The 12,568-nt window shown below is 39.3% G+C and overlaps 2 protein-coding genes across 4 annotated transcripts; one reads left to right on the forward strand and one right to left on the reverse strand.

The window, feature by feature from the left end:
• Positions 1-4,824: 4,824 nt before the first annotated feature.
• On the forward strand, positions 4,825-8,268 carry LOC111495115. 2 transcript variants are annotated; one of them, XM_023144993.1, is made up of 5 exons: positions 4,825-5,131; positions 5,328-6,170; positions 7,129-7,329; positions 7,451-7,646; positions 7,802-8,268. In XM_023144993.1, exons 1-5 carry the CDS (start codon positions 5,030-5,032, stop codon positions 7,984-7,986), a joined length of 1,527 nt encoding a protein of 508 aa, XP_023000761.1. In that variant the 5' UTR covers positions 4,825-5,029; the 3' UTR covers positions 7,987-8,268. The 2 variants fall into 2 exon arrangements, with proteins under 2 accessions (XP_023000761.1, XP_023000760.1); XM_023144992.1 differs by having other exon boundaries at positions 4,826-5,131; positions 5,274-6,170.
• An 85-nt stretch (positions 8,269-8,353) lies between these two features.
• Positions 8,354-11,420, reverse strand: LOC111495118 (BES1/BZR1 homolog protein 4-like). 2 transcript variants are annotated; one of them, XM_023144996.1, is made up of 3 exons: positions 11,032-11,414; positions 8,665-9,473; positions 8,354-8,592 (listed from the first exon to the last, which is right to left on the reverse strand). In XM_023144996.1, exons 1-3 carry the CDS (start codon positions 11,245-11,247, stop codon positions 8,589-8,591), a joined length of 1,029 nt encoding a protein of 342 aa, XP_023000764.1. In that variant the 5' UTR covers positions 11,248-11,414; the 3' UTR covers positions 8,354-8,588. The 2 variants fall into 2 exon arrangements, with proteins under 2 accessions (XP_023000764.1, XP_023000765.1); XM_023144997.1 differs by lacking the exon at positions 8,354-8,592 and having other exon boundaries at positions 8,661-9,473; positions 11,032-11,420.
• Positions 11,421-12,568: the final 1,148 nt, after the last annotated feature.

Raw genomic sequence — 12,568 nt, forward strand, 5'->3', positions numbered from 1 at the left:
AAAAAAAAAAAAAAAAAACAAATACAAACTCAAGGGTAAAAATTGACTTAAGAATTTTTTTTTTTTTTTTCTTTTAAGTCCTAACATTTTTTTTTTTTTTTTGTTTTGAAAAAAGTAATTAAAATAATGACGAAATTGGCAGATGAAGAAAAAATGTGCACATTTTAATCAAATACTTGTACAAATCAGTCAACCGACAGTTTTTTAACTTTTATAATTATTTTGAAAGTAAGATAAAGTTGTAAACCTGTGGTTGAGGTATTTTTTATTTTTAAAAAATTCAATCCAATTGAAATTGAGAGAAATTCGAGTTGGATGGTCTGGTTGATCCCGGGTCATATGAATACCCTTAACTCACACCCACAATGCTTTCTCCTCAACTTTAATATATATATATATATATATATATATAGAAAATATTATTTGCAGGTGCACTTGAAAGTACAAAAAAAATTATACGCAAATACATGTTTGAGTTTTTTTTAGGTGTTCTGACTTTTAGAGATAAATATTTGACTTTTTTGGATTTGAACCAATAATCTATTCTCATTCTGTTGCCAGCCCGTGGAAATTTGACACCACCCGGTCTTGAACATGCAACGTCTCAATATTTATTTATTTTTGAAAGTCATATCTCCCTATTTATTTCTAAATCTTAAATATATAATTAATAAATCTTAAATATATAATTCTCAAACCATGATGTGTCTATATTAATTAATAGTCAATGGTTTTTATATATACTAAGATTTGTATCATACACAATTGGTTGTGTAATAAAAAAAATGGAGAATCCTATAGTCAATCCTGTAGTTATCTTTAGAGACAAGAGATCAAACTATTGATCTTTGAGATTGAAACAGGAGACGAGACAACCCCATAGATATCTCTAGAAATGAGAGATCAAACTATAGATCATTGAGATTGACGGGACAACCTCATAGACATCTCTAGATCAAACTATTGATCTTTGAGATAGTATTAAAAGGAAAAACACCTTTGCCTCTGAAAGATTAGCACATCTTAGATTGTTTTAGCTCATGGTTTAGGCCTTAATAAAATAAGTTTACAAATTCAACCTAAACTTAGTTACTTATTCAGAACTTAAAATTAATGAGCTTTGCTATATCTCAATATGTCAAATACCAGAAATGAGCGCAATTCAACTGACTAAAAGTATATAAATTTGATAAAAATGTATCAAAATAGTGAAAGAAACGAACTACAATTCTTTGGTTGACAATTCCACGTATCACAACAAGTCAAAGTTGTATTAATTATAAGGCAATGGAAGTCAAGAACCTGGGTCAAAAGAACATAGGGTTTTTAAAAATTAAAAAAAAAATGGTAGCTTTGAGCTTGGTGGCTATGCTTTAAATGGAGTGAGTTAAGGCTTTCTAGAGGATTATAAACCTGATGTTCTTTCCATCAATTGCTATGTTTTTCTTTTAGCCTGAATTATTGGCCCATTACTTGTCCCTGAATCCCAGACTATTTTGACCTCGGCTAAGTCCAGAAAGGCGATTATTTCGATGTCTCCAAGCATGTTCATCTACAAGAATCTAATTCGAAGGCAATAAAGCAGTAGATCCTGAAATATTGGCATGGGATTTCAGCAATTTCAATTCCATTTTTGGGTCTTTTTCAAATGAAATTGACCATGCATACACAAGTTGAAGTAAACATTAGTGCAGGCCTATCAGAAGATAGCCTCAACTTAACTTTCATAATGTTCACTTCAGAAGCATAAAACAGCAATTGCAAGACTAACTTTCCCTTGACCTGTGAGAGAGAAAGTTATCGACCTTCTCCCGCTCTAACTTTCCCTCGACCCGTGAGAGAGAAATTTGACAACCTTCTACCGGTCTCACGCAAGTGCTGTATAAAGAATTATTTCTTTGTCTTCTATTTCAAAAAACAGAAAATGTAGAACAAATTAACTATAACAGCCCAAGTCCACCGCTCACATATTGTTCTCTTTGTACTTTCCTTTTCGGACTTTCTCTCAAGGTTTTTAAAACGCATATGGTAGAGAGAGGTTTCTACATCCTTATAAAGAATGTTTCGTTCCCCTCTCCAACTATCCAACTAATGTGGGATCTCACAATCCACCCACTTCGAGACCCAACGTCCTCGCTGGCACTCGTTCCCCTCTCCAATCTCTCCAATCGACGTGGGATTTCACATTAACCTTCTCCAAACTCACCTCTAGATTTTAGGAGCAACCAGCAATGTTTTTAAGTTATATGCTGTATTTTGAGATCTATTACCTTTTTGCTTTCCAGAGAAGCTTTCAAACTTGTTAATCGAAAACAAAACCAAACAAACGTTGGAATCACTGATATAAAGATTTTAGACTGAAAGTCTAAAAATCCTTCAGTTAGTATAAGAATTTCATAGAATTCAAAACTTTCAGCTCCACTACATACTTGGAGATAATCCAATGAAAATTAGCTATATAGTTGGCTACAGAAACAATTTTCCCACCCATGTCTACAACGGGGTGCCTCAATTCCTTGAGACAAGATTAGCAAGCAATGTAGGTTTAGTTGCAGGGCTCATTGCTAGCACCACAGGGACTTTCCAAGTGACACTACAAGTTTTAATGGAAAAAATTTAGGCATAGATCAGATGTCAATCTTTGATAGAATTCTTAGGGCTTCTATATAGCTCCTTGATTGTAAGGACTCAAAGTCAATATTGTCCTTTTCCCCCTAGGCTACTCCTCGAGGTTTTAAAACACATCCAATAGGGAGAGGTTTACCCTTTTTATTCCCCTCTCCAACCAACTTGGAATCTCACAATCCACCCTCTTGGAGGCCCAACATCCTCGCTAGCACGCCGTCTGATGTCTGGCTCTGATACCATTTGTAAAACCTCAAGTCTACCGCTAGCAGATATTGTTCTCTTTTAACTTTTCCTTTTGGGCTTTTCCTCAAGGTTTTAAAACGCGTCTTGTATAGAGAGGTTTCCACCCCTTATAAGGAATAATTTGTTCCCCCTCTTCAACCGACTTGATATCATAGTCCTAAGATATATATTTTTTTCTCTCAAGAACAGAAAAGTGACTTCAGAGGTCTTCACTCTGTAATATCCCATGATCTCTCTTACGTGCAAGAATCTGAAATACAGTTTCTTCCCAATCTCCACGACTTTCTCGAGTACATAACTATGCAATCTCATTATCAATCCCCTTCTTTTGTACTTTTTATCACTGCTTGCTTTCTTTCCCTACAAGCTACCATATAGCATTCTCAGTTTTTGACACTTCTACAGATCAGTAGGAAACAAAACTTCGTCCCAAAGAACCATCCAAAAGCAAATACTTGCCCTCTTCACACTAGAGACTGTTTTCAAAGGTGTATTGAGGATTGTTAAGAGAGAATCCCGTTAGCTAATTAAGGAAATGATCATGGGTTTATAAGTAAGGAATACATTTCCATTGGTATAAGGTCTATTGGGAAACCAAAAGCAAAACCATGAGAACTTATACTCAAAGTGGACAATATCATACAATTATGGAGTCATAGTTCCTAACATGGTATCAAAGTCATGCCTTTAATTTAGTCATGTTAATCGAATCCTCAAGTGTCGAACAAAGAAGCTGCTAGCCTCAAAAGTATAGTCAAAGGTGACTCAAGTGTCAGAAAGGGTGTACTTTGTTCGAGGAGAGGATGATTGAGGATTGTTGGGAGGGAGTCCCACATTAGCTAATTAACGGGATGATCATGGATTCATAAGTAAGGAATACATCTCCATTGCTATGAGTTCTTTTGGGAAAACCAAAAGCAAAGTTATGAGAGCTTACGATCAAAGTGGACGATATCATACTACTACGTAGGTTCGTGATTCCTAAAATTATTTTTACTTCTACAGTAAATGAGAGAAGTATTGTTTCCGTTGGCAGGATTTAGTTATTTGTTGAAATTCAGTAACTAAGGCATCTTTAGAAGTGAGACTTGATAACCACAAATAAGAAAAAAGAGAAAAGAGTATGAAGAAAACTCGATTGAAGACTAACATGAACACATGAACAAAGATTCATAGCATTTTAAGCAATCGCTGTACATACAACACATTACAAACCCAACCAATCCGCAAGTTCGATTAAAATACACTCATAAGTTTAAAGACAATCTGCACTATATTGATCTTTCAAAATTGGAGAGTCCCAAGGTTTGAAGAAAAGAGCTAACCCTAGCAGCCATGAAGATCAAAAGATATGAAGTAAACTCATGACCCACAGCCGGAAAGCAACAGAACACAATAAAAATTAGAGACGGAGAGGAATTTCAATCACAGGAAAAAACCTGTTGGGGCAATCTCAAAGCCTCAGTTCTGGTGAAGCAGGTATCGTCAATAACCTCGCTCCGGCACCACCGGCAGTTGGGGCTCTGGGAACACTGTAACGCCGAAACCTTCTCGCCGCAATTAAAGATCCGTTGGTCTCTCCTTCTCTGAAAGCTCAATAAACTGCGATTCGAACTGGCCGAGTTCGATTTCCGATCTCCGGATAAACCATAACATGAAACGCAGAAGAAGAAGAAGAAGAAGAAGAAGAGGAAGGAGACTAGAACAATGGAGAGCTGCTTTGGAAGATCGGAGCTCCTTCCCATGGAAACGGACGAAGAGCTAGAATCCCACAGCTAGTCAGCTACAATAAACTTTCAGTTTTTAGTTTAGCTATTTAATTTTGTTGGTCTCATTATAAATAAATAAAAATAAAAATTTTATTTTTTATAGAACTAATTAAATAACACTATAATTTTTTAATTTTATATTTCTTTTGAAATATAATCCAAAGGCTGAAATTTTCAAATAAGAGTAAATTAGGGATTTATGTAGAGAGCATAGAAACGTAAGCGTGAGGGAGACGTAAAACAAACAACGGAGACCCATCCGTGTGTCTCTTCCACAAATTTCTTCAATTTCAGAATTTCATTGTGCTTTCGAATTCTTCAGGGGTTTTATTCATCTGGGTGTGATCGATCGTTCTTGGCCATCGGATCTAGGTGCATAATTTTCTTCGATGGAGGAGAATCATCCGTGTTCTCCGACCGATTCCCAAGCCTTTGAAACTTTGGCTTCAAGAGCTTCCGATCATCCCAATTCCTTTCCGGGTTCTCCTCTGGTAAGTCTATGCATATCTTTCGGTTCAATTACGTCGTAGTTCTGTTTTTCTTCAAATATTTTTGTTCTGGTTTTGTTCCTGGTCGATTATCTGATATTAAAGTTCGTTTTCTGGCCAATCATATGATTATAATATCGTGTAGGGCTATTCAAAACTTGATTCATTTCGAGAGCTTAACATTTCATTGGGCCCCCAGTTTTCTCCAGGTGAAAAAGCTCTTGAATTTAGGGAAACTGATTCTGAGTCACTCCATAGCACTGGGGAAATGCAAAACTGTTTTAAAAAGAATAGGGGAAATTATTTCTATTATGATTCGCCTATGTTGGAAGATACTGGAGTCTGGATACCAATTTCTGTTCCACCCATGTCTGAAACTGATCATGAAGAGTGGGCTAAAGGTTTTCACTTGAATGGAGGTTGCTTTCCTGAAGGTGAATCAGGGTGGAGCCAGTGCTTTGAGGTAGAAAAAGAGTTAACAATGTGGGATGTGATAGTAGAAATGTTGCTTGCAGCACGAGGAAAGGTCAGTTCGATGACTTCCATGAGTAACAGTGGGTATAGGTTGTCATGGATATCTAGCCATATGGTGGAGCAGGCTTTGAATGAACTGGCTCATTCGCTCACTGAAGCAAATTTTGGAAATGTAAGAGAAATTCTTGAATCTGAGCCACCCAGATGGTTGTCTGATAGCGCTGCTTCTTCTTGTATGTTATGTGGTGTGAAGTTTCATCCAATCATGTGCTCCAGGCATCACTGCCGCTTTTGTGGTGGAATCTTTTGTGGGGATTGCTCTAAGGGGAGGAGCTTGCTGCCTGTAAAATTTCGTGTTGCGGATCCACAGCGAGTATGCGATGTATGTAACGTTCGGCTTGAATCTGTGCAGCCATATTTAATGGATAAAGTGAGTAATGCTGCGCAGTTACCGACCCGTGACCTTACGGACCTCAGTACAATGAGGTCATGGGTAAACTTCCCTTGGGGACAGTCGATGGAACATGAGATCTATAAAGCTACAAACACCATTCGGGCTTATAATAAGGTAAGTATTGAAGTCTCGGGTGTTGGTTCAATTGGTCGTTGATGCATATGGTTTGAAATGACTCTTCCTCAGAAGTATGATTATCTCATTTTTGTAATTCAAAACTATCCAGAATATTAGGTTTGATAGTCAAAAATGGATTTTTATTATTTGTTAATGAACGAAATACTTTTTCTGTGATAGCACAAGGCCACTGATAGCACAATCCCACCGCTAGCAAGGTTTAAAAAATGCGTCTGTTAGGGAGAGGTTTCCACCCCTTATAAAGAGTGTTCCATTCTCCTCCCCAACTGGTGGGATCTCACAATCCACCCCCTTCGGGGTTTAGCGCCCTTGCTGGCATTAATTCCCTTCTCCAATCGACGTGGGACCTCCCAATCCAGTCCCTTCGGGGCCAGCATTCTTGCTAGCACATCGCCTCGTAGTGTCTTTGCTGACACATCGTCTTGTGTCCATCCCCTTTGGGGGCTTAGCCTCCTCACTGGCACATCGCCTAGTGTCCAGCTCTGGTACCATTTGTAACAGTTCAAGCCCTCCGCTAGCAGATATTGTTCTCTTTGGTCTTTTCCCTTTCGGGCTTCTCCTCAAGGTTTTTAAACGCGTCGGTTAGGGATAAGTTTCCACACCTTTATAAAGAATGTTTCGTTCTCCCCCCAACTAATGTGGGATCTTTATTAAGAATGTTTCGTTCTCCCCCCAACCGATGTTGGATCTTTATAAAGAATGTTTCGTTCTCCCCCCAACCAATGTGGGATCTTTATAAAGAATGTTTCGTTCTCCTCCCAACCGATGTGGGATCTTTATAAAAAATGTTTCGTTCTCCCCCCAACCGATGTGGGATCTTACATACTCTCTCCGTCCATTTCTCTGACAATTTTACAGGAAGTTTGTTGAATAAAGATTCTATATTTTTTCAAGTTTTCCTTAACGTTCGTTATGTTATCTTGCTGTTGCTCAGGTGGGTTGTTTAAAGCCTGAGAAGCTAATTCCAGATGCCATTCTAGGACGAGCAAAAGGTCTAGCAATTATTACCGCTGTCAAAATGGGAGCAGTGGTTACTTACAATGTAGGAACTGGTCTCGTCGTTGCACGCAGAGAAGATGGCTCGTGGTCTCCTCCATCTGCAATTTCATCAATTGGTATGGGGTGGGGAGCTCAGGTCTGTGTTTCTACTCTAACAACTCACGAGTAGTTTCAAGTCTTTCTCAGTTTGTGATATCCTGGTCTCTTCTCCAGTGAACATCTAAACTATAATTTGGCCATTGCCTCTCTTTACACAGATTGGAGGAGAACTGACCGACTTTATCATCGTCTTGAGGACAAGTGAGGCTGTTAATGCATTCAGCGGAAATATGCACCTAGCCATTGGGGCTGGCGTGAGCGCTGCAGTTGGAGTAATTGGGAGGACGGCCGAAGCCGATATACGAGCTGGTGATGGTGGTTTTGGCTCCTGTTATACATATAGTTCTAGTAAAGGTCGGCTGTTTCAACTTACACATGTTTTTTAAGCCATTTTTCTGGTATTATATGATTGGAAAGCAATATTTTGGTTTGCATATTGCTGTAATTTATAAGATCTCATTTTTACTTCTGGTTTTGTGTTTGAATAACATTTATGTATCCCTTTCCAGGTGCATTTGTTGGATGTTCACTTAAAGGAAGTATTGTTACCACTCGGACACAGGAAAATGCTCGATTCTATGGTAATCAGTCGATAAGTGCCACCGACATTCTCCTTGGTTCACTCCCAAGACCACCTGCCGCTGCTACTCTATATCGTGCTCTCAGTGATCTTTACCAGAAGATCGAGAATTGATCGAGCTCAGTGTAAATTAATCATCCATCTCAATTCACCTGATGAGAAAAATTCTATAGTTTCATTCAGGTGAGGCATTTGCCTTGTTTGGTACCCGAATTGTATAGCTCCTTCCCCATCATTCTTTGTTTCTGTCAATAAGCTGTTACCTATAGTCTCTTATGCACAGTATGTACAGAAAAAGGGGCAAGGTAAAACAAAATTGAAATGTGATCCGATTCTTGGAAGTATTGTATATACAATGATGTTATGGAGCGATTGCCACCAATATTTTCATTAGTTTCTCCGAAGTATTTCAGTAATGTTATGAAATGTTTAACTGCATTGTAATTGGAGGGGAAGGAATGGAGCAGTAGGTGAGAGCTTTGACATCCAATTGAATTGAATATTATATGGCAATGAAATATCCCTTTCAACAACGAAGGCAGGGAATCCATTGGTGGAATATAATTTTCTTTCTGGAAGGAACGAAAACAACAAATTATCAAGGAAAGAATTAACCGTCAACCGAGGGGCAAATCTTTGCCAACCAATACACACGGACATCAGTTGAATTTTTCCCTTTGAAGAAAGAACCAAATTTAAGAACTCCTGACTTTCTTTCACCTGCGTTTGGACAACATATAATCACTTAGCAAGTCGCCAAAATTGCATTAAGAGGAGATAAAGTGAGTTTACCGCGTCCTTGAATTCCCAAGTGTAAGTTCGAGATCATCAGAGATGCATTCCTCATGAATTCTCTCTCCTTCCCAAGGCTTCACCAACCCAATCGAACAACTTTCGAAGGCAAACTCCGCTGCAGTCCCATCCGTCATAGGAACATCTGAAGTATGATCGGTGCCCGCAGCAACCGTGGGCGAGCACGTCCCGCTCTGTGTAGGAGTCCAATTACGAGACCCTCCAGCAGACATTGGATTTGACATTGCCTCCTTAAATCCGAATGAAGGACCTCCAGCAGACATTGCCTCCTTAAATCCAAAAGGATTCCTAGCCACAAGGCTGAAGGTTGGTGACGATGGTCCACTTTGAGGAATCCGCATACTATCAAGCCATGCTGAATCAGCCAACACCTGACGCCCAGGGCTCGGAGGGGTAGATGCAGGCAAACATGAGAAACGCTGTGCAGCCCAAGCAGGAGCAACTGCTGGATGATTGTCCCAATCATTTGGTTTTCTGGGTGTTCGAGCAGTTGGGGAGCTCGACGGAGGGGTAACAGGTGCACTTATGGAGCCACCAGTAATATAAAGATGGTGAGGCAGCCTGGAGGAGGCTGGTGATGAAGCTGAGGAGAGGTTCTTCAGCCATGGGATGAGGGAATTGGGATCAGCAGCATTGTCATTGCCTTTAATGGCGTAACGGGAAGGGCTTGGGAAGGAAGAAGACGCAGGACTAGGGTTATAAGATGCACATGGGCTCGGCTGGTAAGATGAACATGGACTTGCAGAAGCTGATCCGCCCATGATATCGCGTTCCACAGGCTTGCATCCCTGCGAAGTGTCAATTAATCATCAGTGAAAGAAAGACAATCCACAACAATTGCAGAAAAAGAAGCCATCCTAAGTTTGAGTACAACGGTAGAAGGAAGAATTGGTAATATACTCCGGGCAAAACAATTTCAACGATTAGAAGATTGATCAATGACTGAGAAAGTTGATTCAAATCATACAAGATCGACCTATGCTGGAGAAGTATCATTGACGAATATGATGATGACCGAATACAAGTGACGCCAAAAGAAAACAAAATACCCCACTACAAGTTGTCCCCCAGCGTGTTCCTGTATCCTCGTGTTATAATGCTAAAAAGGAAACGTTGTTTGCCGAAAAGGACCAAAAAGATCTGATTTTTTTAATTAAAAAACGCATGTAGTCAAGGAAGAATCGTGAATGCTTGGTCTGAAATTATTCATTGAGCTGACTGGGATGTAGATTTTCACACAGCTTGCTGGCCCAGCTCCATTATCAAGCTGTGCTCTCAATTAACTGGAAAAAAAAAAAAAGTATAGCAATAAAACCCGGGAATCTCGGTAAGAGTGGCCATTAGTTGATTTTGTAAAAGACGAAAGCAAGCAAGCCAAAAGGAAAAGGGACCGTCATTGCTCTATGATACTGCTAAGAAATTGCAGACACTGAAATCCATCCACTGTACACCAGCATGCTGAACTAAAGGAGATAAAAAGATTAGTGGGTGAGTTGGTGGGTGCAGAGGAAAACTGGACACTGAAGCTTTTCTTGCTCCTTTTGACATCATTTGCTGAGGGGAGAAATCCAGGGCAATCATTTGGTGCAATTTAACATAGTTGGGCAAAACCCAGCGCCTAAAATGTGTGTTTCTGCAGAAGCTTGGCAATGGGTTTGGATAATTAACGAAACCAACGGAAGTATAAGCTCGAATCAAGGAGATAAAATTGGCTTCAAAAAGAACAAATTCATCCCTAAAAAGTAGCTAAACTTTCGGAGACAAGTGGAGGTTAATTTTGATGGTTTCGTAGAAGCAGTTCCTTGTGTTGGAAACATCTCGGTGTTGGCGTCTGAAAAGCTCAGAGAAATCTTCGTCGCCTTCCACCAAGGACTGAACCCGAACGAATCTTATAGTGGGCTCCAATAAAAAAGTAAAGCAGTCAACAGAGTTAAGGTTGAGAGCTGACCGTCGGACTCTCTTAACAGGTCCGTGATTCTAAAATTCCCCAAATCGAAACAACTTACTATGCCCAACCCCACTTCCATAATGAAGACAACATTTCTATTGTTACCAAATTTGTCTGTACAAAATTATGCGTGCTTAGGTCTAAAACAGACAATGTCATAAAATTACAGAGAGAGGTACAACGTTCCAGCAACGGCAGATCATATTAGCATCATTTTCGCAAATTCCGATCCATACTCGAAGCAATTACAGAAACAAGAACCTAACATCAATCAATCAATCCAACCAACCTAATTTCAACTAGCAATTGAAAAGAGGAGAGAAACAGTGCAACAAACATAGCCACATTCGGAATAAAAGAGAGCGATCGCGAGAAAGTGGGGAGAGTGAGTAAGATACCTTCCGATAGGTAGTGCCGTCTTCCTCTACAGTCCACCCAGCTTCAACGCAGAGAGCTTTGAGGACCTCATTATTATCGCAGTGCTTGGGAAGCTTATAGTTTCCGTACATTCGCAGGCCGAGAAAGATCTTCGCGGCGATGGCACGTCGGCGCCTCTCACGGCGCTTGTTGTTCTCCCTCTCCTTCCAAGTGGGCATTCTCGTCCCCGATGTCATACAAAACAAGCTCTGAATCGGAGATTTCGTATTCAGAGCGGAAATTGTGAAGATCGGTGGCCGGAGAAGAACAACAACAAAATCACTGTAAAACGGTGCGAAATGGATGAAAGTTTCTCTCTCGAGAAAATTTGTGAGAAAATGTGTTGTTATTATAAGAGCCAGTCAGCCGGTGATTTGGGGGATTTTTCTTTTGCTTTTTCTTTTTTTTTTTTTAATATATAATTATGAATAAAACAAATAAATAAAAATAGAGAGAGACGTTGGGTGTATGCGTATTTTAGTACTGCGAAATTACGAATGTGTCCTTTTGTTCTTTTGTTTCCTCCCATCCCATAATCACGGAGTAGACACGTGTTTACGATTTTTTATTTATTTATGGAATTAGTCTCATGCCTTCCAGGCAAGCCACTCCACGTGAGAATCACGCCCTAACCAACGTCTTTTTCTCGACGAATCACAAATGAGCCTGAAGGATCACAGTCTAGCCACGTGTCCCGGTCTCCCAGAGCGTACTGTGGTCCCGGGTGTAGGCACCATTTCCTTGCTGGCTACACTCCTAATTGAAATTTGGCGTATTTAAGATTTTACCCTCAAGCCCACGTGGCATCCATCCAGTCATTGATGTCCTTTGGAAGAAATGATAATGACACCCTTGGTTTACATCACCGCCTAATAGAAATCCAGAGCGTGGGAGAGACCCCACATGGTGGAGCTCATTTTCCTCGATTTGGAAAGTCTTCGTGTCTTTTCATCCTCCTGGTTTTGTAGGGCAGACACTTCACCACTTTCTAATGTTTTGAATAGACGTTTTTTCGTGTAGATATTTTTGTTTTGATACATAAATGATGAGATCCATATGCTGTAAAGGTCGAGATAATGTAAACACTTCGATTCAAAATCCCGGTTTGATTCCCATTAGATATAATTTTACCTATGTAAAATTCAATTATACCTGAAGAATTGTATAAGTAATAAACAATCATGAATGACATGGGAATCGATCAAGTTTCAGATAAAAATGTTCAAAGGACGGGATGGGGAGGGCGTCTCCATCCTCGCCAACTATTTCATTTCACATCCCACGAAATTTTTCATTTTATTTTTGTGGAAAATGAGTTTCCCGCCGGTAATTTTTACCGGTTTATTATATTTTTAAAAAGATTTTCATTCTCCACAGTAATTTTTATTAACAAAATTATTTAATTTCTAAAAATTTAAATTCTAATATTAGACCTAGTCTTTAATTTAAATATTATAATTAGTTCATCAATAATTAATTTATTTTGTAATATATAAATATATATTTAATATGGGTTGA

Source organism: Cucurbita maxima, unplaced genomic scaffold (genome assembly GCF_002738345.1).
Source record: "Cucurbita maxima cultivar Rimu unplaced genomic scaffold, Cmax_1.0 Cma_Scf00021, whole genome shotgun sequence".
In the NCBI taxonomy this organism is placed as follows: domain Eukaryota; kingdom Viridiplantae; phylum Streptophyta; class Magnoliopsida; order Cucurbitales; family Cucurbitaceae; genus Cucurbita; species Cucurbita maxima.